The 27,771-nt window shown below is 30.6% G+C and overlaps 1 protein-coding gene across 1 annotated transcript in view; it reads right to left on the reverse strand.

Annotated features, from left to right (window-relative positions):
• The window catches only part of LOC117123311 (carboxypeptidase E-like), a 37,570-nt gene continuing 9,799 nt past the window's right edge, over positions 1 to 27,771 (reverse strand). The window contains exons 2-7 of the mRNA XM_033269195.1: positions 14,049 to 14,245; positions 9,939 to 10,106; positions 9,268 to 9,559; positions 7,367 to 7,506; positions 6,121 to 6,220; positions 1 to 4,838 (exon numbers count right to left, since the gene is read on the reverse strand). Of these exons, the coding sequence (XP_033125086.1) occupies positions 4,642 to 4,838; positions 6,121 to 6,220; positions 7,367 to 7,506; positions 9,268 to 9,559; positions 9,939 to 10,106; positions 14,049 to 14,245 (1,094 nt within the window). The 3' untranslated portion in view covers positions 1 to 4,641. The remainder of the gene's footprint in view (positions 4,839 to 6,120; positions 6,221 to 7,366; positions 7,507 to 9,267; positions 9,560 to 9,938; positions 10,107 to 14,048; positions 14,246 to 27,771) is intronic.

Genomic DNA, 27,771 nt, shown 5'->3' on the forward strand with positions numbered 1-27,771 from the left:
TTTAACAATCATATATGATTTAATATATAAACATCACAGACAATATGGAATGCACACAATATTTTCTGATTTTGGGCTCTGATCACCCAACGTTAGTTCCTGCATAATAATTAGCAGAACTGTCGGTTAAAAAAAATGTGAAAATACATCTTTAGAAGAGTGACAATTTCAACAGAAATTAAATTGTTCTTCCTAACTTTATAACAGCGTGGAAATGTTTATTGCACCAAAGATCTACACACCAACATTAACTACACTAAGCATCATTAAAGTACATTAAAGCCAAGAAAAAAAACATACATTGTTTATGAAACTAAATTGATTTATAATTCCATATTTATATATCTGTATGATGATACAATTCATCACTAAATAGATATCAAGCAAAACATGCACTAATGAAAAATTAGTGCACGGTTGGGATAGGAAAATAACATTGGGAGTTGCAGTGATGATGTCATGATTGACGTATAATTAATAGAGTATATTTGATATTTAAGTAGGCCCAGACTTAATGGAAATTTCCCGAGTGTCAATCAAACTTAATTGACCAATCAGAACGGCAATAGGAATAAGCGCTTCTTTGCCCCACAAACACATTATATGTTTAGGTTATCATTTTGTGTGACCTCATGCAACATTCATTATCCAAGGGGAGGTTTTGGTGAAAGTTCTATAATCCATCATAACAGGGGTATTTGTGTACTGTATTTTTTCTCCAAAATGGGTTGTACACAAGCACAAATCCACCACCATCATGCTAAAAGTGGCAGCAGCAGCATCATGTTACATATATTTTGATACATGAACAGTATTCTTGGAAGTATGACTACATGAATTGAAAAACGCCAGCCATTTTACAAACATATTCCCATTGTTTAAACTTGCATGGCAGTAAAGTATTCTTACAATAGGGAGTAAACAATAATACAGTACATCATAGAGCTAAATAAAAGTGGTGTCAGATATACTTGATGATTTTGTTTTACAAAATCACAGAATCCACGTGTATACAGTATTACATCAAGTCATCTTATTTGATTATACTGCCCTCTAGAGTCCCTCACAAAAATTAAAAAAATATATTCTTGTACGTAAAATGGTGAATTTATGAACATTCTGCTGTAGTTGCTGGTAATGTTCATTTATTTGTAAAAAAAAAATAATTAAAAAATATATCAACCCTTGAAATAAATATGTCTAGGTTTTAAATCAATTCTTGTTACATCTTCTGATAATTATTGTCCTTTAACATTATTAATGCACCAAACATCTAAGATTACATGAATTCCAGTCATCAGTACATTCATTAGACGAAATTGTATATATCTATTCAATAATAAATAAATGGTTTTATTTATTATATATGAAAAATATTTTGACTATAACTGATTACGAGGTAACAGTAGGTTATGTCTTCTTCACATACTGTCAATGTTGAGAGAGCAGAGTTTTAGTTTCATTATTATAAGCCCGTCAATTTTGTAGGATTAAATCCAAACAATAGTGTGACGCTTCACCATACATGAATCACCTTGACAACGCACGAAAGACAGGAAGTTGTGATAAATATAGATTGAAAATACCTCACTCAACAACCCTGTTTTGAATATTAATTAGAAAAGGGAATTATTTAGTAATGATCGAATTCGTCAACAACCTTGTTGCTAGAAGCAAATGTTTACAACCACCATACATGGGAATTCTTTCCGGTTGAGAATCAAGCCAAGACCAGCCGACTTAATTGACAAAAAAATCATCTGGGAATTGAATTCATTTTCGCTTTCATTCATTGTAAATAGAATATTCCTTAAATTTTCATCAAAAGATGATTTTTCAATTTAATATTTTATACTAATCCAATACATTTTTAGGTGAATTTTCAATCAAAATATTGAATAATTAATGAATTAATTTAAAATAATAAAACTTGTCATTTTACAATAAAACTGTTTGGTGTGATGAGACACTCTTTGTTGAGAAAGAATAAATACTTTGAACCTATAATAACTTGAAGCCATAAATTTCAAAATTACTTTTTTCATAATTTAATTGTTAAATTTATTTGACAAATTTTTAAATATACCATTTGATTCCAACATCATCTTCCTTATATTTACTCTTTTTTTGGTTAAGTAATAAAATGAAATATATTATTGTTGCTTGTCCTTTAAATTGTGAAATTTGATGATGAAATTAGAAAAAATGTATTCATTGACATAACTTTTTATTAATTTTATAGCAATTCACGGTTACAAGCATGTATTTAGTCACAGATCCTACTGTATTTCGTGAATGGCAGTATAGGCAACCAGACGATATTGACGTCTTGCAGACGTTATTGAAGTTTTGCAGACACAAAATTTACATGGATACCCAATTAACATTCCCAGCTATATTATGTCACTTTCTCTTTCATTTATGAAATAGCAATATTTTTACCAAATCTGGACATCTTAGGAGACTAGTATGTCAATTGTATTGAAAGAGCATTCCAGAATAAAGAAAGATTTGTATTGTATTGTAATTGAATTTTATCACAAATTATAATTGAATTAATAAATTTTATGAACAGCACCTAGACTTCTTGCATTATGCAAGGAACTGTTATTAAATATCTGAGCAGTTATTATTTGCAGGATATGTTTAGGTTTCTCCTGAGAATTCACATCTAAACGATCTAATAATCCATTACTTCTGCATACGTTTTTGTTACGAGGGCGAGAAGGTCACTGGTTCGGATTCTGCCTACACATTGCCACATGATAATAAATTATATTAATAACTGGACTTGACTGGTCAGACCATAATATGGTATGACCAGTATATTAAATCAATTATAATCATGCAATTATATATTAAATAATCATTCAGTGTATGGACATTAATTTGCATGTTCATAATGATAGTAAAAATAATTGATGGTAATAGCTGATAAGTTTTATCAACGATAGACCAGAATTAGTATCATTTTGTCATAGTATAGATGTGGAAAAAAATATAGGTCTATATTTCATAAGAGAATTTATATTACTATTTGAAATTATAAGCATTGATACATAAAGATAATTTTTAATAATCAGTGCTGGATCCAAACAATGGCCAGCTGGCACAGCCCTCCCCCTCTCCCCCCATCACCTAAATTTTTTTAAATGTAGAAAAACATAAAATTATATTTAAATTTGACAGTGCTATTTGCGGCCATCTAGATGTGCCAAAATGATAAATATTCTTACTTTAGCCCCAACCATGGTGACACTGATGTGGTATAGACCCTCCATCTGTGGAAGTTCCTCCCTGGGCCCCCTTTATTTTGAATTCCTGGATCCGCCACTCTAAATTTAAATGTTAAAGGCAAAATAGTTTTAGTACGGTACAACAAAATCATTATATGTAGCTCTGCTCTCAATTTCAAATTCCTGGATACGCCACTGTAAATTTAAATGTTTAAGGCAAAATAGTTTTAGTACGGTACTACAAAATCATTATGTGTAGCTTTGCTCTCAAAGTGCCATCGTTCCGTTCTAGTAATTACATGGGGAAACTAATTCGGTAACTAATACTCAGTGGTCAGATTCACAGACAGACAGACAGCACGACAAATATACATTTACTTCTCCACACCTCTATACACGTCATTCACACTTCTGATTTCCAAGATTCTCGCCATTAAAAATATATTATTTTTAAAGAGACATCAAACATTAGGAGATATCACCATTAAATCTTGCGAATTCTGCAGGGATTGTTATTTTTATTTGGTGCGACTGGTTACGAGCTGTACTCATTGAAGTGTACCCAGCCACTGACATGTTGATGCGCGTTTAATGAAAAAATAATCTGAATTTAAATAAAATTTTCAGATAATTGAGGGAAGCGTGTTTATTTTTAGATGAGATTTTGGTAATGTTCTCCTGAGGGATCTGATTTAAATAATTTTGATGATATTGGTAAAGCTCTGTCCAGATTATCAACTTTTCTTTAACAAAAAATTGTTGTATGCCCAGATATAGTCATGATATGCCTATATATGGTCATGATGTGATGTCATCATGACTATATTTAGGCATATCACAAGATAAAGCAATCTGTAAGTTTAGAGACTTAAAGTTGCTGTCTATGAGATATCGGTATATATGGCCACCCTTCAGTACAAGATGAACATTTCTCATGGATCCGATTGATCATTCACAACAGTATCGCATCTTAATCATCAACTGTACTTCAGTCACAAATTTTTGATTTGAAATAAGTAACGTTTTGTGTCCATAATACGTAAACAATTACAAATTTACATATCCAATTTTGTCAAGTAATGTTTTACACGTAAACTTTATATGCTTATAATTATATAAACATATGAATATGCAAGAACATTATGCGTATTCATTACTTGTAATTACAAGGTTATGAATATACAACTGTAAATTATAATATTATTTGTGCATTTTATGCATACCCTCATACACTTGTAATAGCAGCTTATGATTATGCAGTTATTGATTTACATATGCAGAATAGTCAAAAACTTAATTGGCAGTTATAATAAAAAAAATATAGTGGTGGGTGTTATCATGTCTTTATGTACTTTGCTTAAACATAGATGATCTTGATATATATATATTTCTCTTTAAATTTTCATTATTGCTCATTTAGGATACTCAGCAACTCACGAAGTATATCCCTTTCACGGTTGGATTCAAGTTGAAAGTCGCATTGCGTGGCTGCTAACTGTTGACCAACAATACACTCTTTAGTTTGTGCTAAGTAGCCATCTTTAGAAGCTGTTACCTGGTAAATCCCAGGCACCAATAGTCTCCAGTAGTCACCGTCAGTAGCTACAAATGATCAGAAATTAACAAGGCATGTTAATTAATGACCTGCTAATGTCTACTCTAGACTTACACAGCTTTTAGGTGCAATTTTGTCATGTCTGGGGGTACATTTGACGTAAGTGGCTGTATGTAAAATAGGTAACTTTGAGTTTTTATTAGAATATTATGCAAAATTGGCCGGTTTTATGTTGTTTTCATCACGTTTTGTGGATAATTACACATACAGACTTGGAAATGTTCAAATTCTATCATGTATTTTGGGATACTTTTGATGTAAGAGTTTACTGTATTTCAAGTTTTTATTAGAATATTATGCAAAATCGATTGGTTTATGTTGTTATTTTCATGTAAGGAAAGTTTTGTGGATAATAGACACGCACATGCACACGGAAATAGTTGGTGCCACTTGGTTAGTCGTGACTCTTACAAAACATTTTAAAATATTTTGAAAACTTATAGTTCCTTAAAAATATATAACAAGAACAGAAACACATGAAATCTAATGTGTACAGTCATAGTCATAGGCTTTATGATGGTTAGAGAAAAACGTATTGTTCAAATTTTAATTAGACCCAAGACCCTGGAACTATAGACCCACCCTTTCAGTTGCTCAACTGGTAAATTTTAATCGCCAATAATCTTCAAAAAAAAAAAGACATTATTGCTTACTGAATTTTGTAACAATAGCTAATTTTTATCCCAATATCTGAATATGTAAATTTACTTTTAATATTATATTTTTTTCATAAATCATCATTTTATTTTATAAAATATGGTAAATGTCTATTGAAATGTGATACCTTATTTAATACATTTACTTGGTTTTTTTTTTCTTTTTTTTTGCGCCAGAGTGGAGACAGATGGCGACTTCCTGAAGATTTTGTGCTTATTGCATTTAAATTTATTGCTTTTATTTAATCAAAATAAAAATAGTTTTGAATAGCCTGTATTTTTAAGCAGATTTAAGATTTATTTGTGTATGATACAAGTGCTTTGTAACCGCGAGGAAAAGCCGCTATTTAAATGACCATTATTATTTTTTATATTTTTCCTAGCTGATTTTTGGTTTTTGGAAATAACTGTGAAGGACCTTTAAGTACGCTTTATAGCTGACAATTTATTTAAAAAAATATTGCAGTAAGAAGTGTGAATAAATTCAAACTAAAAACAATAATTTCAGAAGTAATAAATCAACTAACGTCAGCCAGTCAGCAGACAGGTCTCCACTACAAATTGGTTGCCATGGAGATGTGATGTCATAAGTAGTGATGTCACTTCATCTTACCTGTTGTGATGTCATGGTTGATTCCTTTAACGCTAATAGCCGCGTTTGATATTGGGAAGCCATCTTCATCTGTTACAAATCCCTTGATACCAATATGCACCTGACAATCAAGTGTAACAGAAAAATATTTAAAATCTCTAGAGAGATTACTTAAGAAAAATGTGCATTAAAATAGGATATTAATTGAATAAGAATAACTCTAACTGAGATATTTTTGCTAAATAAAAAAAAATACTAGTTTCTCGCCTCCTCACGCTTCCTTTTTCTCTGCCTCACCAATTTTTTCTTCTTTTTTTTATTTCCTTTATTTTATGAACTGTAAGAAAATTTGGCTAACTCACGCTTCCTTTTTCTCTGCCTCACCAATTTTTTCTTTTTTTTTATTTCCTTTATTTTATGAACTGTAAGAAAATTTGGCTAACTCACATCAATAAAATTGCTCATTTGGTTGGCAATAGGCCTACATATGTTATGAATAATGTCTAATGCTTCTTTGCTTTCAATGTGTCTGCTTGGTAAAAGTGAGAAAGTAGTAAATATTTCTCATCGACCATCTTGGATTTGCCATCTCGGAGTTAAAAAAAGGGGGGAAAAGTGCCCTCGTCATACTTTTTTCAAAATATTAGGGCGAGAAACTACTTTTTTTTTACTTGGCTTATTATTCTTTTTATTTTTTTCACAGTCACAGCGCATGTATTATTCACTATCCGAGTCCCAAAACATTATAAATATTACTTTCCATACCTACACTAGTGCAAAAGAAAATAAATAGCAATACTATATTAGAATTTAAAAATATTTTAATTAATCTCTTTAAATGAGTTAATAATTTTCATGTTATAATTGATATTGAAACAATATTAATTATATTTTAATGATTAATGTAATGGAAATAGATAATTATCAAATCAATAATGGCGGTATTACAAATGAATTTCCTATTATGCAGGATGTGCGTTCCATACACATTGTTTTAATGACCATGGTATGTAATCACGTGAGCTGCATAAAATAATAAGCAGGCGTATCAATCCCAGAAAGCTGCTTGCTGTACCATTTTCAACTAGCAAACAATAACCTCTTCTGCATGAGTAGTAGTATTTTACTTTCTCTAAAGGCTTGTATAATGCAGTACATATATGAAAGCATTATACACAGTACTTATATAAAAGCATTATACACATACATTATATAAGCATTATTCATATTATTATGGATATTAATTAGCAGTGATAAATATGTTTACCATCTGCATGTATTTAACAAGTGCGTTTTTGTTGTCTTCCCAATACTGAGGTAGATCTGTGGCTGGCGGAAATTTATTGCATCCTAGCTCCAGAGTGATTTCAAAACAGTTTGTGTAGAGGTAGTTAGTATCCTGCATACCTACAAAAACAAAAAAAACTGTTGTCATCATCATCAAAACATTAAATGTAGCTGAGGTAGTTTAGTATCTTGCTTACTCACAAAACACCATCACCAGCACATCATCATCATCATCTTCATTGGCATAACCATCATCAGTGCCGTAGCCAGCTATTGGGACAGTTGGAACAGTCCCCGAAACAAATTTTTTAATGGGTCCACAAAGAATTGGTCCACATTTTTAAAAATGGGTCCAAATTATGCAGTTTTATGCATAATATGAGTCCACTTTTTTATTAATGGGTCCAGATTTCTAATATTTTGCCTAAAATGTGTACACTCTTTAGAAAATGTGTCCAGATTTTCCATATTTTTGTGTAAAATGGGTCCAACTTATAGAAAATGGGTCCACATTACTTGGATTTACGCGCAAAGTGGGTCCACCATGATATTGTCCAGCACTGTTATAAAAATCCTGGTTAGGACATTGACCATCATCATCTTCATCATCATCAGCATTATCATCATGATCATGATCATTCACCATCACCACCACCACGACCAACATTATCATGACCATCAACATCACTACCATAATCATCATCATCATCATCATCATCATCATCATCATCATCATCGTTATTTTCATTACCAATTTCCAATCTTCAATGGTTAAATATTATCACAGAACACAAAGACAAAATATATCAATCATTAAACACTTTAGCATTACTGTGTCAAAAATAACTAAATTATCAACCTTTCAAAGACCTTTCAAAAACATGCTTGAAATTCATAAGCAATATCTTACGTCAGAGGGTAATCTCACAGACTCTCTAATGTCACAATTCACCATCATTATGTGCATATAGCGCAATTAATTCTACGTTCAGTTCCATTCCCGTTCATTCACTTGTTTACATTCACTTCACAATAAAGCGATGCTCACAACTGAAGTGCACTTGGTCTATTTCCAGTTTTACTTTTCATACATGCCATTCTGTCCCGAATCACTTATGAAAAACATGAAGAACTCTTATGTTCGTAAGTGTAGACTTTTGTCTCAATTACTTTTAAACAAAGGGGAATGGATTTCTGGCATCAACATTTCCCTGTGAGAATACTTAACAAGGTCAATGAACATTTTGCAGGTCAGCATTCAATACATTTTTTGATAGATTTTTTGATATACAAGATATGATATTATATCACATTTTGTCTTCAGGAAGACAGAATAAAAAAATAAACTTCATAAGCATATAAATTCTAGACAACACCCAGTAGGATTATTCAAAAGTTGCATTAAAGATTTCGCCACAATGTTGCTAGCCAAAAGGATTACACAAATATATACAACACAAAATGTGTTCATATTTATAATAAATCATAAATAACTGTATTTTCTATGACTGCAACACGTACTATAGGCCTACTGTATATATCATCTCAGAAATTTTAAGTTTTTGGTTGGTTTTCTTTTAGAGTTTTATTTAAACCATATTTACATTACTTTTATGTTACTTTACAACTTAATTTTGTTATGCACCATAATCTATATGTGTGCCACTAATATAAGTTATTAAAATAAAAAATAACCTTAAAATGAAACAAAAAATATTGACTTGATATTTTTCAAAACTAAAATTTGTTCTTTTTCACTATATATAATGTAGTAAAATTATTTGATGTTGTAAATTTAATCATTTAAATCATATATACAAACATTAAAAAATATACAGATGTTAATATTTATGAAAGAGCCTAACAATGAACCGTACCCACCTCCTGGTACTGGGTACCAATCAGCTCCATTTGTGATGCCGTCATCAAATACTTTTTCAGTCATGTCGCACGGTTTACGATTCTCATCTGACATTTCGGCATGGGCCTCCGAGTATGATTTTGCTAATTCAATAAAGACTGCATCATCCGGGCATTTCTGATAATGAGGTTGATTATCTTTACTGGAGTCGAACGGAAAATTAGCGACGAGATCACCGCCGTGAAGATTTGCCGAAAGAGCGAATGGGTATTCTGTGAGCCAATTTAAGATTACCTGTGTCTCTTTTTGAAGCTGGAAAATTATGAAATGTGTTGTCAAAAAAAAAAAAAATTAACATTATAAATTTAGAAAGAAAATTATTGGTATTTAAAGGCTCACATTTTATGGTGTTTCATCAAAAGATCGAAGTTCACAAGTACGTTCAGGATAGCTTTTGTATGTTTTTTCTATGTTTTTTATGAGTTTTTAATTGTCATTATTGTAGCTGACATGGGCGAGATCCCACGGTACATTACAGTACTCTAGTGTACAGTAAGTTTACATTTCCAAAAGATTGGCAGATTAATGAGCTGAAGACCACAAATCACCACTCTATTTCTTATTCCGAACATAACCAAGCACTATATATAAATATGTAAATATTATTCATGCATAACAATCTAAAACTTACCAAGTGTCCAATTTCTCTCATTGTCATGGTGATATGATTATTTGGACCGGAATGCGACTTCTGGAGTGCGAAAAATTTTTTGTCCATGTCTGGAAAGTTACGGTTCAAATCTATACCATTGAAATTAGCACGTCCAACAGTCCAGGTGTTTGTTCCTTTTGTCTTAAACTGAAATTCAGGAAAGAAATCCAACTGTTTTGACATAGACATAAAAAATAGTCACAATCATTCTTATTCAGTAACTCAATAGCACTTTTTGTTGTACTATTATCAACTTCATATAATCACTTAACGACATCCCTCTGGAGAGACTTAGATAAGGTTGTGGTCAAATCCATTAGGAGTAGTCTAATTCCGATCACTTGTTCTCATATTTAACCCATTTTTTTTTATTGTTATGAACTCATTAGACTATGTTCTCTTGTTTTTGATAGCATGGATTTATAATAAGTGAGGAGCTAAACTAATACACAAATGATTTGTATTGGCTTTGCTTTGTATTGGCTTTCTGACATGTAATTCAGAAGCCTTTAGCTTGTGGGTAGTCCTGCTATTGATGTGTGCATCCAGTTCTTAGTATTATTATCATATCAATGAGTATACATATTAAAAATCATTTCATGATCACACAATTCACAGTAAAAAATATAATGATAAATTGACATACTTTTTAGCCATATTTCACCATACAAAAATGTCTAAAATTAGATGTAGGATATTTTTTTTTAAATTGTATTATAAGGATTGATTCATTATTTCTATAAGAAATATATTGGAAACTAATAAGATAAAACACTAGAAAGAAAAATAAAACCCTTTTTTATTAAAAAAATATGCAATTTGATGGTTTTTGTAACGGATGTAACATTGTATGTCAAACAATTTAGGAAGTTAAAAATGGCCCAATGTTCCTAAAAAAGAAATATATCTGTTACTTTTAAATGTTTATAAAATTAGTGAATATATACAGTAAGATATATAAAAAAAAAATGGTAATCATGCATTTTATTTTTGGTGCATCCACAATGGAAAGTCATTGACCCAAATGTATGTCAAAATCCTGTTCGTCCGTTACATGGGAATAGGATTTGTAGTGTATTAAAATACAAACATGCATATTTCTTTTGAAAAGATAATTTAACTATCTTATAATAACCCTTTTCCAAAACATTGATATCATATGTTCTGTTCCACAGAGTTTAGCCAAAATCATCTGTATTCTATTTTTCCATGAAAATGTTAGGTTATCATGTCCATTTACTGTGAAATTACTCATATATATATATATATATATATATATGCTGATAGTATATAACCAATTCCGTAGCCAACTATTGGGACAGTTGGCACAGTTCCACCCAACTTTTCTAATGGGTCAAAATTATGTACTTTTATGCATAAAATGAGTCCAGATTTCTGATATTCTGCTTAAAATGGCTAAAATTTAAGAAAATGGGTCCAGATTTTTAATATTTTTGCATAAAATGGGTTCACATTGTTTGAATTTACGCGTAAAGTACCTCCACCCTGATATTGTTCCACACTGTTTGAAAAAGTAAACTGTTTGAAAATCCTGGCTACGGCATTGTATATAATACCTCCGGATTGGAGTTGAGCTGCAGTGAGTTAAGCAAACAAAAAAAAATCATAAAGGTTCTGTTATAAGAGCATCGATATCTTTCCCAGAAACATCAATTAATGACCATCCCTATTGAAATTGGTAATCACCAAATGGGGATTTGCCATGCCAAAAACAACATCAGTGATTGAACAAAAAAATGATTTTTTTTAATATTCATATTTTATTCTCCATATCATAAGCTTTAAAATAATGGGTCATTGGAATCGACTTGCTGTTGCCAAAGGCAATGTATGTATGGATTATGTACTAAAGTACACAAATTTTGCTAATTATGTTAATTAATCAGTTTAACATTTGATATTGCAAGCCTCAAATTTATAGTGTTATTAAAAATGTTGCACTTCAACATTGTGTTTTTTATATGGATGGAATTGGCACCTCCTAGACTGCTTCCAAAGATACTCTAAGAGCAAAAATAAATACTTTATATTAGGGGATAAACAAATCAATATTTTCTTTGTTGTACTGAAAAAGAAGGAAATTATGTACAGTTACTACTTATATTATTGCCTATGTAATGTTCAAATTTAGTAACCGATTTGAATTTAAAGTTCAAACTAAATTTTACATTTCATATTTATACTTATTTTTTAACGATTATAATAATTTTATTAAAATAAAATATTATTATTACAGTATTTCCAAAAAGTGATATATAAATATGACAACAGGTGCAAGGAAACTTCAAATCTTTAAATGATCGACCTTGCCTTTGCTAAGACAGTCTAAGCCTGGAAGGATATAGGTACTGGAGTTGCTGTAGCTAAGGTGGTTATGAACGTGAATGATTAGTAACAAGGGTGCCTTGCCTACAATCCCAAGAGCATAAGTTCAGTCTCAACTTGTGCCTATGGAGCTTACTCATAATACAACATAGTTTATAAAGAACACGTACAGTCATCCTTCTACCTCCCTTTTTTTTATTATCGTTTATTAAATTTGATTTTATAATTAAAAATCATGAAAGTGATCAGGAAGTATGTTACTTTGTGGGGAAAGTCTTCCAAACTCCTAACAAAGGGCTTCAAACTTAAAGAACAAAGTTTAAGAATCTGATTGGTTCAAGGTGGGTGTAAGCGCCTGGAATACCCCAATGAAAAGTGATTAACTTATTTCATATTCGTAGAGAAGTATATTAAAAACGTGTTATCTTTAAATTGCTCTAGGGTTTGTATTGTAGGTTAATGGCATTCCTGATCAACATGGTGGTTTTAATTATTTTTTTGCATCCTCGATCCATGAATGAAAACAGGAACACAGTGGGTGATGACCATTGGGAAACAGTGTTAATTACAAATGGGCTATGATTGATGTGAATATGAATAACATCACCTTGTTAATTAACACCTAGGTCACCTGGATAACAATACACAGGAGTATTAAGAGATTTTTTTTTCATTGAAAGTTGGAATGCCTTGTTTAGGCTAATAGGTTGCATACTCTGGTTATTTAAATAAGATTGATCTTAATTTGATTTTTTGTATTTACATGAGCATGGGATTGGCTATAGTAAAAGTGTAAGATCCTAAAGAATAGATATTTAGTTTAGCATGGTACTCTGGTCTTTTTAGAAGGAAACCTTATAAATAGTATTTATTATTAGACAAAAAAATATTTTTTCACTTGTCCAAACTGACCATGAATCTTGAATATTCTGTGTTAGTATTTAGAAGGTTATTCCAGATGTACACATTAAAAAAATATGAAAACCAGTAAAATTTTGCCCAGGCTCAGTGTGATTTGCCAATTTCATTATCAAAATGTTTTTATTTTGCATACTTAAGATTTGTTGGTTTTTTTTCTCAGCCTTAATTTGTTCTTATTTTTTAAGCAACTTCAGTCTCGGTGTTCTTATAAAATGTGTTCTTTAAAAAAAAATTTTATATCTTTCACTCTCCTTCTCTGTATGTTGTTTTTCGTAATATGATATAATAAATGAAATTAATCTATTCAAAATGTATTTTTAACAGTTTTTTTTTTGTTTACCAGGAAGGAGCACTGCAGTTCCAAAGGCCACTTGTCAAGCTATTTATAGCCTAACACAAACCACACAGAAAATTAAATTTAAATAAATTAGATTAAACTTGATTGTATATAGCCCTATTTTTTTTTAACAAATTGTAAGGGAAACTGAATGCTAGAATTAGTCCAATAGTAAAAAAAAAATGGAAGATTCCCATATGCCACTGTGTTTGGGCAACACATTTTTTTTTTTGCCTGATAAACATGATAGTGAACATAAAATAATCAAAATTAGAGCATGCGTGGGATGTAGTTAAAAAAACAGAGTACAGGATATTGGTAAGGAGAAATCGAAAAGCTGTTTCAAATTTCATGCTCACAACACTTTTTTAAATTATTTTGAAATGCAATCAATGCTAAATATAGTGTTGTTGCTGGAAGAAATATAGTACAATATCTGATAGAGACATCAGAATCATGGTTTTTAAAATAAAGTTTGACACTACCTCATCAAGAGCAATGGCATATCCATCAGGGTTCATCGTTGGCATAATGTGGATTCTAGTGTTGTTAATCAGGTGCCTGATAGATGGTGTACCTTTAATGTACTCTTTACAAAGGTAGGGTATCAGAATTAAGAGCATCTCCCTGCCAACCACTTCGTTACCGTGCATGTTGCCGACATATTTGAACTCGGGTTCACCTGTGAAAGATATAAAGAAAAAAAAATTAAGAAAACAAAAATCTTCCAAATCTATTTATCACCATTCTTAAGGCCAGTCTCAACTATAATGCATTCGCTTATACTGTCTATATATATAGGCCTATACTTTCCATTTATTGGGTATTGATTTAATTAGGCCTATACAATTTATTACGAAACACTTAAATAATAATTTATACCAAGTTTAATATTTATATCATCATTTCCATTTATTTACAGTTCATTGCAAATGGTCTCTTGTACTCATATCTACAAGATGATAATTTTTTTTTGGGTGTGAAGAGGTGTGGACAAACAGGAAAAGAAAAGGTATAGAAAATGGTTATGAGATTAATCTTAAGGCAATAGAAAGACCATACAAGTTTTTTAGATACACCAGGCCCAGGGGCCGCTACCTGACACAGGTCAGGTAGCACATCACATATCTCAGGTTCATCTCAGGTTGCCTACAGATTTTTAATTTTTTCTTTTGGAAATTAGAAAATTCATTACAAATATAAGCGACAAATGGAAAGTATTTGTAATAAAATTATACCACCTGTTCATCATTTGTACGTGTTAATGGAAGAATTTTGATTTAGGTATGAGAGAGCATGCAACAATGAGTTATATTCCCAAATTGAAGGATTTGCATTGAAAGGAAAACAATTAAAAAGGCCAACTTGAACAGAATATACCAAATGTATCACGTATATCCTCCCCAGTGAATATTATCGGCACACTTATTTGATGGCCAATTTACAGTAACCATGCCCAGAAATAGTGAGTATTTGTACAGTATAGTAGGCCTACTTCTATAATCTTTTACTTCAAAACTACTTGCAAATCTTTACCGACAATCTACATTTGCTTAAATTAAAGCAAATTGTTGCATATACAACAGGGGAGAATCCAACAGGGGCGTGAATGTGCAAACTGGGCGAGAATCACAGGGAAGAGCCCCTGGTAGGGGTGCAAAGGGGAAAATCACTAAACCGCTAGCACCTCATTAAATTGATTTTTTATTTGATTGATTTTCTCTATTAGTTTAGCATGATAATTTTCTGAAAAAAAATTAATTTTTTATAAAAAATAGGATACGCCCCTTACTAATTCTCCACTGTACAACAAATTTTACTAAATGCCTACTTAACCTACCAGCCAACAAGTCTAGGTGAGCGTACTATACTGCCTATCTAATCGCAAGCTACTTCACGCCAACTCTGGTATATATATTTACGCGCATATGATGAAAGTGATACAAAGGGAGACTGCGAAAACACGTGGCCTATGTTATAATGTTAGCATCTTCCTAAACTGAATGACAGGAAAAGGGCTGGAAATCACCTGACTGACAGGCGCCATACACATTTTAGTAAATATCCAACAAAAAAAAATCACCATACAATAACACCGACCTCGAGAATTATCAGCTGAAGCAGGTTGCAACCCCCAAATGGGGTCACGACCCCCACCTTTGGGATTCACAGACCTGCTGAGGATTTATACAACATTCAAATGATTCCCTATCTGATACAATCCTGGATTGAAAAGGTTGTCTACATAGCCAGCCAATGGTATGCTACTTATCTGTCTCCTATGGTATTATATGTAACACGTCCGCAGACACAAATGATTAAACATATGCATGCACTTTACATTTGTGTAATGAACCTACATAGAGAGAAACATTTTTTTCATATCATTTCTTTTCATACTATTACAGTTCTATTTTGTACACATAACAAAACCATTATAAATATTTGTATCTTAGGCTCCACTGATATTTTTATATCTATATTACTGTTCTGTATATACAAAGGAAATTAATTACCACTTATTAAAATAATAAATAATGTAGGCATATGTATTACTTAACTTTCAACTATTCATCAACTTCAAACAAAAACAGTCTTCAAATTATTTAATATAAGCCATATTTATTTTAATTGAGTACCGTACTTATAAGCATGATATGTATATTATAACAATCGTTATAGATTATATTTCAAACTATAATTAAGCAATTTTATGGTAATCTGATACTACTAATGGTGTCATGAATAAGATGTTGTAATGTTTATGTTATAATTTATGTTCATATTAATTCTTGAAAAAAAATACCAATAATAACAAAAAAAAAATTATTCTTTAATTTTATGATAATCAAAAACAGTATTAAGGATAATTATAAAACAAAAGTGACTCCAAGTGAGGTCATAAGGATAATACAATGTTGACAATCAGAATGGTTATGCATGAGGATGATAATGAGGACAATGATCATATTAATGATGGCAATATGCATAAAATAATGGAATGCTTATAAAGTATTTTTGAAAATGATACTATGTTGAAAACAAACTCATTGCTTTAGCCATGTACCTTCATTATGTTGAAAAGATGAGAAATTGACTTATGGATTTTATATTTACTTAGAGTCTGCGTAGGATGTAGTATGAAACATTTAGTACTTTTACAGGATATTGTTGAAGAAAAATCGATAAGCCATTTCAAGTTTCATGTACACAACACATATTTTATTTCAAAATGCAATCGATTCTAAAAGTGTTGTTGCTGAAGGAAATATTTTAGAAAAGGGCAGCTGAATATATCTTTTTTTAAGTAAGTGTGGCAAATTATCTACTGTACTATATCCATAATTTATATAAACATATTCTCAGTTATACGATATATATATATATATATATGTTTTTCTTCATCATTTGTTACATATAGTAAGTCAAATTCTAATTTTTTTTTATTTTTTTTTAATATTTCCATAAAGACCTTAATACTATTTATTATGAATCTTGATGAGTGGATAATTAAGGATAACCATAGTAATCTTTGAGAAATTAATAATAATTTATTTAAAGCTTATTCACATTTTAAATGGTCACCATGGAGAACTATTAATACTGATAATTAAATGTTAAATCCATATTTAATTGGTGTTTTTATCTTCATAATTATCGCTAATTTAACACTTCAGTGTCAGTATTTTTGTAATTTGGCTTATTTGAAGGATATCACCAGTTTTAATCAAATAAGAATTAATTATTTACAAGCCTAATCCATTTAATTAGGTAGAGTACCACTATAATTTTTATTTTCATTATGTCTGTAATTACTTCTAAGATTTAATCAGCTTCATTGTTTTTACACTTGTGATCTTTCATACTTTCTCTTAAGTTATTTAAACAGGACCACCTCGAAACCAGAAATTGATTTTGTGTGCTGATAGTTACGCTAAGCCGGCACAAGGTTTGGCTACAATCAACGTCTAAAAGTGTAGTATGATATTTAGTATTAATATTATTTTTATTAAAATTCTTAAATGAATTGTTTACATTTATTTTACTTTGCAATCATACGTTTTTGAAACAGCAGCACACACAAGATTGATGCGTTCAACTTAATTACAAAAATATCAAATAAAAATAGTTTACCGTACTGCATTTATTACAATACTGGTATTAATTTGTTTTTGTTATTTGAAACTGAAGTACAATTTACAATGAACATTATAAGACAACATTTCAAAATGTAAAATGTCTATGGTAGCAGGCACTATCATTTCAATACTGTATTTTCTACGATATTATGCAAAATAATTTCCACTGACATATGCCATTTTTTTGAGTAAATATTTATTTTAAACCATCTAATTTCGAATATAGAACTTTAGTATTATATAAATAAAAAATTGTTTTGAGTAGGATTCATCAAGGTTGTATCTTTGGCATTCGTTTTCAAATCTATGCACTAAGTATTAATTATTTATTAAACAAACAAATATTCAAAAGCTACACACTTTCAAACATCCATATGTATGCGATCGAATTTACGAGTTTGTTGCACCAGCGAGTGCAATAATGACTTCACAAGTAAGACTTTCCAACAATTTTTATATGACATTGTTATTATAATGGCATTTGCATATAGAAGAAATATCTGAATGATGTTTTTGCCCTACCTAACATATGTTATTATGCTTGATGCTCAGTTGTTCCTGTCTCTTATACACATCTAGATGTGTATAAGAGACAGGAAACATTACTTTAGAACAATATTTTTTAGTACAAAATCCATGTAAGTGCTTATATATAATATAGAGACCTTGTTTACTGTCTCTTATACACATCTAGATGTGTATAAGAGACAGGTGTCAGTATTTTTGTAATTTGGCTTATTTGAAGGATATCACCAGTTTTAATCAAATAAGAATTAATTATTTACAAGCCTAATCCATTTAATTAGGTAGAGTACCACTATAATTTTTATTTTCATTATGTCTGTAATTACTTCTAAGATTTAATCAGCTTCATTGTTTTTACACTTGTGATCTTTGTTACTTTCTCTTAAGTTATTTAAACAGGACCACCTCGAAACCAGAAATTGATTTTGTGTGCTGATAGTTACGCTAAGCCGGCACGAGGTTTGGCTACAATCAACATCTAAAAGTGTAGTATGATATTTAGTATTGATAATATTTTATATTAAAATTCTTAAATGAATTGTTTACATTTATTTTACTTTGCAATCATACGTTTTTGAAACAGCAGCACACACAAGAGTGATGCGTTCAACTTAATTACAAAAATATCAAATGAAAATAGTTTACTGTACTGCATTTATTACAATACTGGTATTAATTTGTTTTTGTTATTTGAAACTGAAGTACAATTTACAATGAACATTATAAGACAACATTTCAAAATGTAAAATGTCTATGGTAGCAGGCACTATCATTTCAATACTGTATTTTCTACGATATTATGCAAAATAATTTCCACTGACATATGCCATTTTTTTGAGTAAATATTTATTTTAAACCATCTAATTTCGAATATAGAACTTTAGTATTATATAAATAAAAAATTGTTTTGAGTAGGATTCATCAAGGTTGTATCTTTGGCATTCGTTTTCAAATCTATGCACTAAGTATTAATTATTTATTAAACAAACAAATATTCAAAAGCTACACACTTTCAAACATCCATATGTATGCGATCGAATTTACAAGTTTGTTGCACCAGCGAGTGCAATAATGACTTCACAAGGAAGACTTTCCAACAATTTTTATATGACATTGTTATCATGATGGCATTTGCATATAGAAGAAATATCTGAATGATGTTTTTGCCCTACCTAACATATGTTATTATGTTTAATGCTCAGTTGTTCCCAAATACTTGAGAAAAAATCTTGCTTAATACTATTTATTATGAATCTTGATGAGTGGATAATTAAGGATAACCATAGTAATCCTTGAGAAATTAATAATAATTTATTTAAAGCTCATTCACATTTTAAATGGTCACCATGGAGAACTATTAATACTGATAATTAAATGTTAAATCCATATTTAATTGGTGTTTTTATCTTCATAATTATCGCTAAATTAACATTTCAGTGTCAGTATTTTTGTAATTTGGCTTATTTGAAGGATATCACCAGTTTTAATCAAATAAGAATTAATTATTTACAAGCCTAATCCATTTAATTAGGAAGAGTACCACTATAATTTTTATTTTCATTATGTCTGTAATTACTTCTAAGATTTAATCAGCTTCATTGTTTTTACACTTGTGATCTTTGTTACTTTCTCTTAAGTTATTTAAACAGGACCACCTCGAAACCAGAAATTGATTTTGTGTGCTGATAGTTACGCTAAGCCGGCACGAGGTTTGGCTACAATCAACATCTAAAAGTGTAGTATGATATTTAGTATTGATAATATTTTATATTAAAATTCTTAAATGAATTGTTTACATTTATTTTACTTTGCAATCATACGTTTTTGAAACAGCAGCACACACAAGAGTGATGCGTTCAACTTAATTACAAAAATATCAAATGAAAATAGTTTACTGTACTGCATTTATTACAATACTGGTATTAATTTGTTTTTGTTATTTGAAACTGAAGTACAATTTACAATGAACATTATAAGACAACATTTCAAAATGTAAAATGTCTATGGTAGCAGACACTATCATTTCAATACTGTATTTTCTACGATATTATGCAAAATAATTTCCACTGACATATGCCATTTTTTTGAGTAAATATTTATTTTAAACCATCTAATTTCGAATATAGAACTTTAGTATTATATAAATAAAAAATTGTTTTGAGTAGGATTCACCAAGGTTGTATCTTTGGCATTCGTTTTCAAATCTATGCACTAAGTATTAATTATTTATTAAGCAAACAAATATTCAAAAGCTACACACTTTCAAACATCCATATGTATGCGATCGAATTTACGAGTTTGTTGCACCGGCGAGTGCAATAATGACTTCACAAGTAAGACTTTCCAACAATTTTTATATGACATTGTTATCATGATGGCATTTGCATATAGAAGAAATATCTGAATGACGTTTTTGCCCTACCTAACATATGTTATTATGCTTAATGCTCAGTTGTTCCCAAATACTTGAGAAAAAATCTTGCATGTGATTTGGGTGGGAACCGAACCCACAACTTAAAGATAACAAGCCCGGTGACTAAACAACTAGACCACTGATCTTGTGCTCAGTGGCTAGTGATGAATCTGACTCAAACTCCCAAATAGCAGCTGGTACTGCAATGCTATGCCGATGGAATTATCTGGCTATTTATCTGGAGACTAGTTACGGTATCTGGAGATTGTGGGGTCGATTCCTACCCAAATCACTTGCAAGGTTTTTTTTCGCAAGTATTTGGAAACATATGTCAGGTAGAGCAAAAAAAATCATCAGTGACATTGTTATCCTTTACAACACATCTATAATTAATTAGAAAAATAAAATGAGTTGTTTATGTGTGGTAAAAACTGTCCCCATCGGACACCATCCTGGTATTTTTGCAGTCTACATTTTAGGGTTGGTATTTCAAAATCAGAACATCAATTTAATTAATGTTAACAACGGGACAGACTGCTGTGTAGCCACTTGAAATAATGTTTGTTAAATAATGTAATATAAATCTAACATAACATTAATAGAAATTTGAATTAATGATAAGTGAGGTATTTTTTATTATACTTAATCAATTCACGGCATGGAATTAGATTGCATCACAACTTTCCCACTTTAAATTTGCGGCTTCCTTTGATGTAAATTAAAATCATAATGACGTGCAGTTAGGGTGAAGGACTACCGTGCTTAGAGCTTGAATCTTTCCGAGCACCAACTGTGGTAAAGCCTCCAAATTTGAACAAAATTGAAACTGTTTCTTTCTTCGATGTCTTGATCCGTTTTGCAATTACATATTCATACCTTTCCCCCATGGTTGTAATACATACTTATATAGATATTAATTATATCAATAACTTCACAGTTATGTATTTCTGAAATAAGCTGGCAGACCAGCTGCTCCTGGTATTGGATGTCACTTCCTTAATTTCTTTGGTCAGCAGTCGTCCACTTCAAACAAGGAAATTGCAAGACTGTATTGCTGGCCTATATTTGTATCAGCATTTATAGAACAATCTTTTGTTGCAATGAAAATTTCTACTAATGCTTTTATTAGTAAACATCAAAACTAATTTTAAGTTGGTATTCAAAATCACATTGACCTTTGCAAAATTCTAGATATGATTACGTACAACTTCTTCACGTCAAGTGGAAAGTTACTGCTTAATATAGATATTTCCAATTTTTAGCAACCCACTTTTATAGATCCTATCTGCACAAAAAAAAATTGATTTTGGCAAAATATTATGAGTTATATTTATAATTTATTACTTTGCAAAAATGGAAAACCCCATTGAATATACAATTTTTTTTCAATACTGAATGTTTGCCCAGTGACATACCTTTTAAGGAAAGGGTATGCAGCCTAAAACAAGTTTGCATCCTCTGGATTTGCTAAGAAAACTTTACAAAACAAGTAGTTAAAAATTATCACATATAATTTTATTTCTCTACAGTACCTAATACCCCTCACTTAACCATTTCAGCCCCTACTTATCTCCCATGTTGCCAAGCAACTGTACATCCTCACGCCCACCCCTTCCGTCCGGCTATGTCAATACTCTTACACGCTAATGGTGCTATACACTAGCATGTCAGTTTATTCGTTATTTACCATTTCAATATCTACCTGGAAAGTTTTTAATAAATATGGGCCTTCAACTCATGGTTCAAAGTAAAAAGTAGCTTTAGGGGAAAATATTTATAGGGCAAACAGCAGTACATGTGGCATGAAAAAAAAAATTATTTTGTTTAATAACAATTAAATTCCAGAATTTCAATACCCTCTGAAATATTATCTCTCGAAATTTAAAGAAAACTGATTTTAATCCACATGATAGGGAATTTTGACCAGAAACGTAGGATATTTAACAACCAAAATTACTACCTCTGAGGCATGCTCATAGTGTTAATAAAAGCAGTGAGTCTCGGCATGCGCCTCTTATATAATTTGCTGTTTAAATTCGGGCATGTGCCTGTGGCGACACGAGGTTTGACCCAACAGAAACACCAGGGTCATGACATTCCCTAATTGATCAGACCACTGGAAATAAAAATACCCACTGATCAATCTGTCACTTGGTTTCAAATATCAATTGTCTGATTAATTTGAATCGGTGAGTTCTCGCAGTCGAAGAAGCAGCATAAATGGAAGATGATACGCATCCTTATTTTTACAGCTCACTATTTTGTATATTCAGAGATAGCTGATAGTTGATATTTCTCTAATGTGATTATTACATATTAAAATAGTATCACCTTTTTTTCCCCCAGAAAAATTAGATTATTTTCTTTTTATAAACAGTTACATTTTTGAAGGATTAACTTTAGAACAATATTTTTTAGTACAAAATCCATGTAAGTGCTTATATATAATATAGAGACCTTGTTTATTTGCACTTTTTAAATCAATCTGTTATTATTTATTATTATTATTATTATCATTATTATTATTATTATTATTATTATTATTATGTTACTAAAACCTACCTTAAGGGGAACTTTAGACAATGGAGAAATTAGGGAAAATTCCAAAAACAACATTAAGAGGAAGATAACATGACGTTAAGGAGAAAATAACACAAAAGATATTCCCCTTAAAGTCCGATTTAGAGAAAAAAAAATTTTTAGAACATAATTTTTTATGTACAAAATTATTAAAGGTCTTGTAATTATAATGATTGGTTTATACAGTAATCTTTATCTACTTTTAACAAAGTCTCTTGCATAATAACTCTTGCATAATAACATCACTTTTTACCTCCACAAAATATTAGGACATTTCCTTTAATAAATGATTAATATAGGCCTATTGTTTTTTTACTGTAGAACAAAATATATTTAAGAGCTTATAAAATTGATATTGGCTTACATTATCCCTGTCTCTTATACACATCTAGATGTGTATAAGAGACAGCCCTATATGGGAGTTTATAAAACGAAGACCGAAGACCCGAAAAAAGAAGACAGTTATTTCTCAATTATCTTATTGAAAGTATTTCAAATCATCATAAAACAGGTGCCAAGTACCTATTTCATTATTTTATCGGAATAAAATGAGGAATATCAAGAAATACTTAAGGGTATTCGTTTTATAGACACCCATGGGTGTCTACAAAACGAAGACCAGAAAAACGAAGACCCACTTTTTTTTTTCTTTCAATCGTGATAAAATAATGTTTTTAAATCACTTCATGCTATGTATATATAGTATTCGTCTTCTTAGCACATTGTTGCGAGAAAATAACACAAAAGATATTCCCCTTAAAGTCCGATTTAGAGAAAAAAAAATTTTTAGAACATAATTTTTTATGTACAAAATTATTAAAGGTCTTGTAATTATAATGATTGGTTTATACAGTAATCTTTATCTACTTTTAACAAAGTCTCTTGCGTAATAACTCTTGCATAATAACATCACTTTTTACCTCCACAAAATATTAGGACATTTCCTTTAATAAATGATTAATATAGGCCTATTGTTTTTTACTGTAGAACCAAATATATTTAAGGGCTTATAAAATTGATATTGGCTTACATTATCCTTACCTGCTTTTAACAAAATTTCTTGCATGACAACTATAGTATTAATTTTTTTAATTTATAAGAAATTTTAGAATAGTACTTTCTGGTGCAAAATATAGAAAGAGCTTACTGTATAGCTATATATATATTTGCTTATAAGATTTAAAGAAACCTAAGAAAGATACTTTCTTATCTGAGATTAATCAGTGGACCTTTCGGTTTAAAGAAACCTGTTTCATTCATTCCTGATGATGACATAATTAATGTCGAAATATTGAATCCCAGCACGATGGCGTGTATTTCAATACTTGGAGTATGTATTATACTTTCTTATCTGAGATTAATCAGTGGACCTTTCGGTTTTCAAATATTTTGTTCAAATGTATAAAAAAAATTGCTTTCGCTATCAATTTTTGTTATTGGTTGTTTTCCTATTGATGTACCTATGCCTACACTATGTCAAAGTTGACTTGAATAAATTAAAATAATTAAAATAAAGAAATATGTTAGTACTGTAAGTAGCATGCATAGCATGGTATCATTTCAGATGCATGAAACAATTTGAAGAATATGGTACAAGAAAATGATGATTCCATTATGGTTTAAGGGTGTTTTCATTTGACAGTTTAAAAACATATGTTAGCGTCACAACAAATTTTCCTGTGGAATGTGATATGTCCTTATTTTTTCAGTGTCCTGTATTGGATGATACCTGATATTTGATATTTCTCTGATGCGATTACTGCATTATGACATGGTATCATTTCAGAAAGCTATAAATTTGGATATTGTATAGGCTGAAAAGTGTTTGATATTTTCGATTTGTTTAGGGATAGATGTACTTTACTGAATATACCATGTCACCGTCAGTTTGTCAAATCACTGTTTTACAAAAATATAGACAAGCAGATTTCTTAAATATTTTCAGAATTCGAAAATGAAAGAGAGAAAAAAGTATTACTACCAAAGTAATATGTATTATTTTTATTTTATTTTTCTGTTAATCATCAATATTATTAAATTATTAATTAAATTATAATAATATTTTTTATATTAAGTATTTGAAAAAGAGCTATGAGTATAATTCAATATTTGTATATACTGCATTAATTTATCAGAAGATGGTGATGCAATATAGACAGAAAAGAAACATAAAGGCACGTGATTGGCTTGACGTAGATTACAGCAACAACATGTAATCCATACCACAAGTCGATCAGATGTAGTAGGCCTATAGTATTTCTAGAACTGAAATTTAATTCACATTTAATTTTGCCAAGTGGCTTTCAATTACCATTAGTGATTAAACCAAATCTCCGACTTCTACTTATCCTATCTCATAACCCATTCTCATTATGTGATCGGGGTTGCGTCAGCCGGCCTGGTCTTCAATCATGTTGGGCTTGTGTTTGAGCTCGTGTTTATGGTAGGCTTGTCAGGAAAAATTTGGTCTGGGGCCAAAATTGGTCCGTCGGACCTATTTTGGCTTTAAAATTACCTTCCAAATATAGTCCACATGAGCCAAAATCAGTCCGGCATCTACTTAGTTATAACTTGTATTTTATGACATTGGTCATATAATTTGTTGTAATCAAATGATATATAAATTTATCTTATCTCTCATTATATAGCCTAATATGTTTTCATTCGTTATTATATGTGTAAAATCACTAGTGAAAATCAAGTAAAGCTTCGCGCCCAGTAAATCCTTTTGTGTAAAAGTATGAAAAGAAGTTAAACGATGTGGTCTTAAATCATGTTGGTCCGCTATAGTTTATTTTTTTTACCTTGTTTTTCTTTTAGTTGTATGTGCTTAACGCCGCGACGAAGTACGTGCATTCAATTCCAAGAATTCTCACCCCTTTATTTCATGTATTAGAACATCTATTGTATGATCTAATACCCCACACAATAATCCGAAATATTTAAAACTAATAAATTAGTCTTGTGTTTCATTTTAGGCCCAAACGTAGGCCTATAACCATGGTCACCGAAAATATGCACGCTGTGTGTATGATAGGGCTATGTTGACTGCATCTCAAGCATTGACAAGAAACCAGATGATACCAAATGTTCACAAACAAAATGAAGTTTAGATCTCCAACCATGCTCCAACCCTGTGACCCTATAGTTGCAAAAGTTATAACAAATCAAGCATGTTGTTCAATTTATGTCGCTTTCGTTATTACCGACATCGTGTTATCTAGTGTAACAAGTATGCTATGCAAGCATTAGTATGATGGTAATATAAACAATTTCACATTTCACATTCTGACCACTTTTCTAATGAACCCAGGTCAAACAAAATAATAAATCGCATTCCCTGTACAACATCTTTAACTGTAAACATTAACAAACATACTGTTTAAAATAATATATTGAAACATGCACGTCATTTGGTAATTTGATCCTTACCATTCAATAATGATATGCTATAGGTTCATACCTATAGCTAGGTAGTAAAACATTCCATAAGGTTACTGTACATAGGAGATTTGCCCTGAATCCCTAAGCCTTTAATAGCTACAGTACTGTACACAAAAAGGCTAGATCGGAGCAGTGGTGTATCTGGGGTTGCATATCTCCTCCCACCTCAGTTGAAAATTTTGGAAGCAAACAAATTAGTAGTTAAAGATCACATTGACTAATATTTTGCCAGCTAGCATAACCTTATTAATCATCAAACCCTCCCACTTTATCTTGGCCCCACTCCATCAGTCTCCCCATTCAAGACTCCGTATATCAGTGTCACTGGATCGGAGCTAGTGTCATTGTTCCTGCTTTAAAGCCCCATTCCCGGCAAAATTTCAATTTTTAAGAAAAATCTAATTTTTGCATAATGTTATAAAGATTTATAAATATAATACGGAATTGCTAGTTTAACTGAATTTAGACATTCCTAAGAATGAAAAAAATGTAAAATAAGACTGAAATTTGATTTTTTGTGTTCCACACAAAAAATAAATAATAATTGAGGATGGATTTTTCAAATTCGTCGAGAAAATGGTAATATTTTATGAGAAATAGTCTGTATTTCTCATTTTTTTTATTCTTTTGCGTAAAACTAAAATTCATGCCAATATTTTTCCAAGATTTATAATAATTGGAGTAATGCAAATGCATATTTTCTAAAAAAAGTCATTTTTAGTGAAATTTTGCCGGGAATGGAGCTTTAAAATAAAAATTAACTTATTGTTTAATTTCCCCTTTTAGTTTTGTTGTTAGCAGAGAGACTCATTAGCTTAGGTGTTCAACTTCTAATTGCAAGTTCATATGGGTTCGGTATTTTATAAAGACCATATTGCCGAGACATTTCTCAAATTAAACTCTCCTTTCCTTTTGAGACAATGATTTTGAGTTTGATAATCTTCGAACTAAGGCATCACAATCAGAAGTAATTACAGTTATGCGCATCTCTATAATCTACAGACACTTTCACACACAAAATGCTTTTCAACATTAACATTGTACATGACACTAAAATATATCTTACACCTCAAGAGATACATTAAGATTTATGAATATCCAACGAGC

The sequence above is a fragment of the Anneissia japonica genome, unplaced genomic scaffold (genome assembly GCF_011630105.1).
Source record: "Anneissia japonica isolate Jap-2015-1 unplaced genomic scaffold, ASM1163010v1 scaffold287732_len518695_cov146, whole genome shotgun sequence".
NCBI lineage: Eukaryota > Metazoa > Echinodermata > Crinoidea > Comatulida > Comatulidae > Anneissia > Anneissia japonica.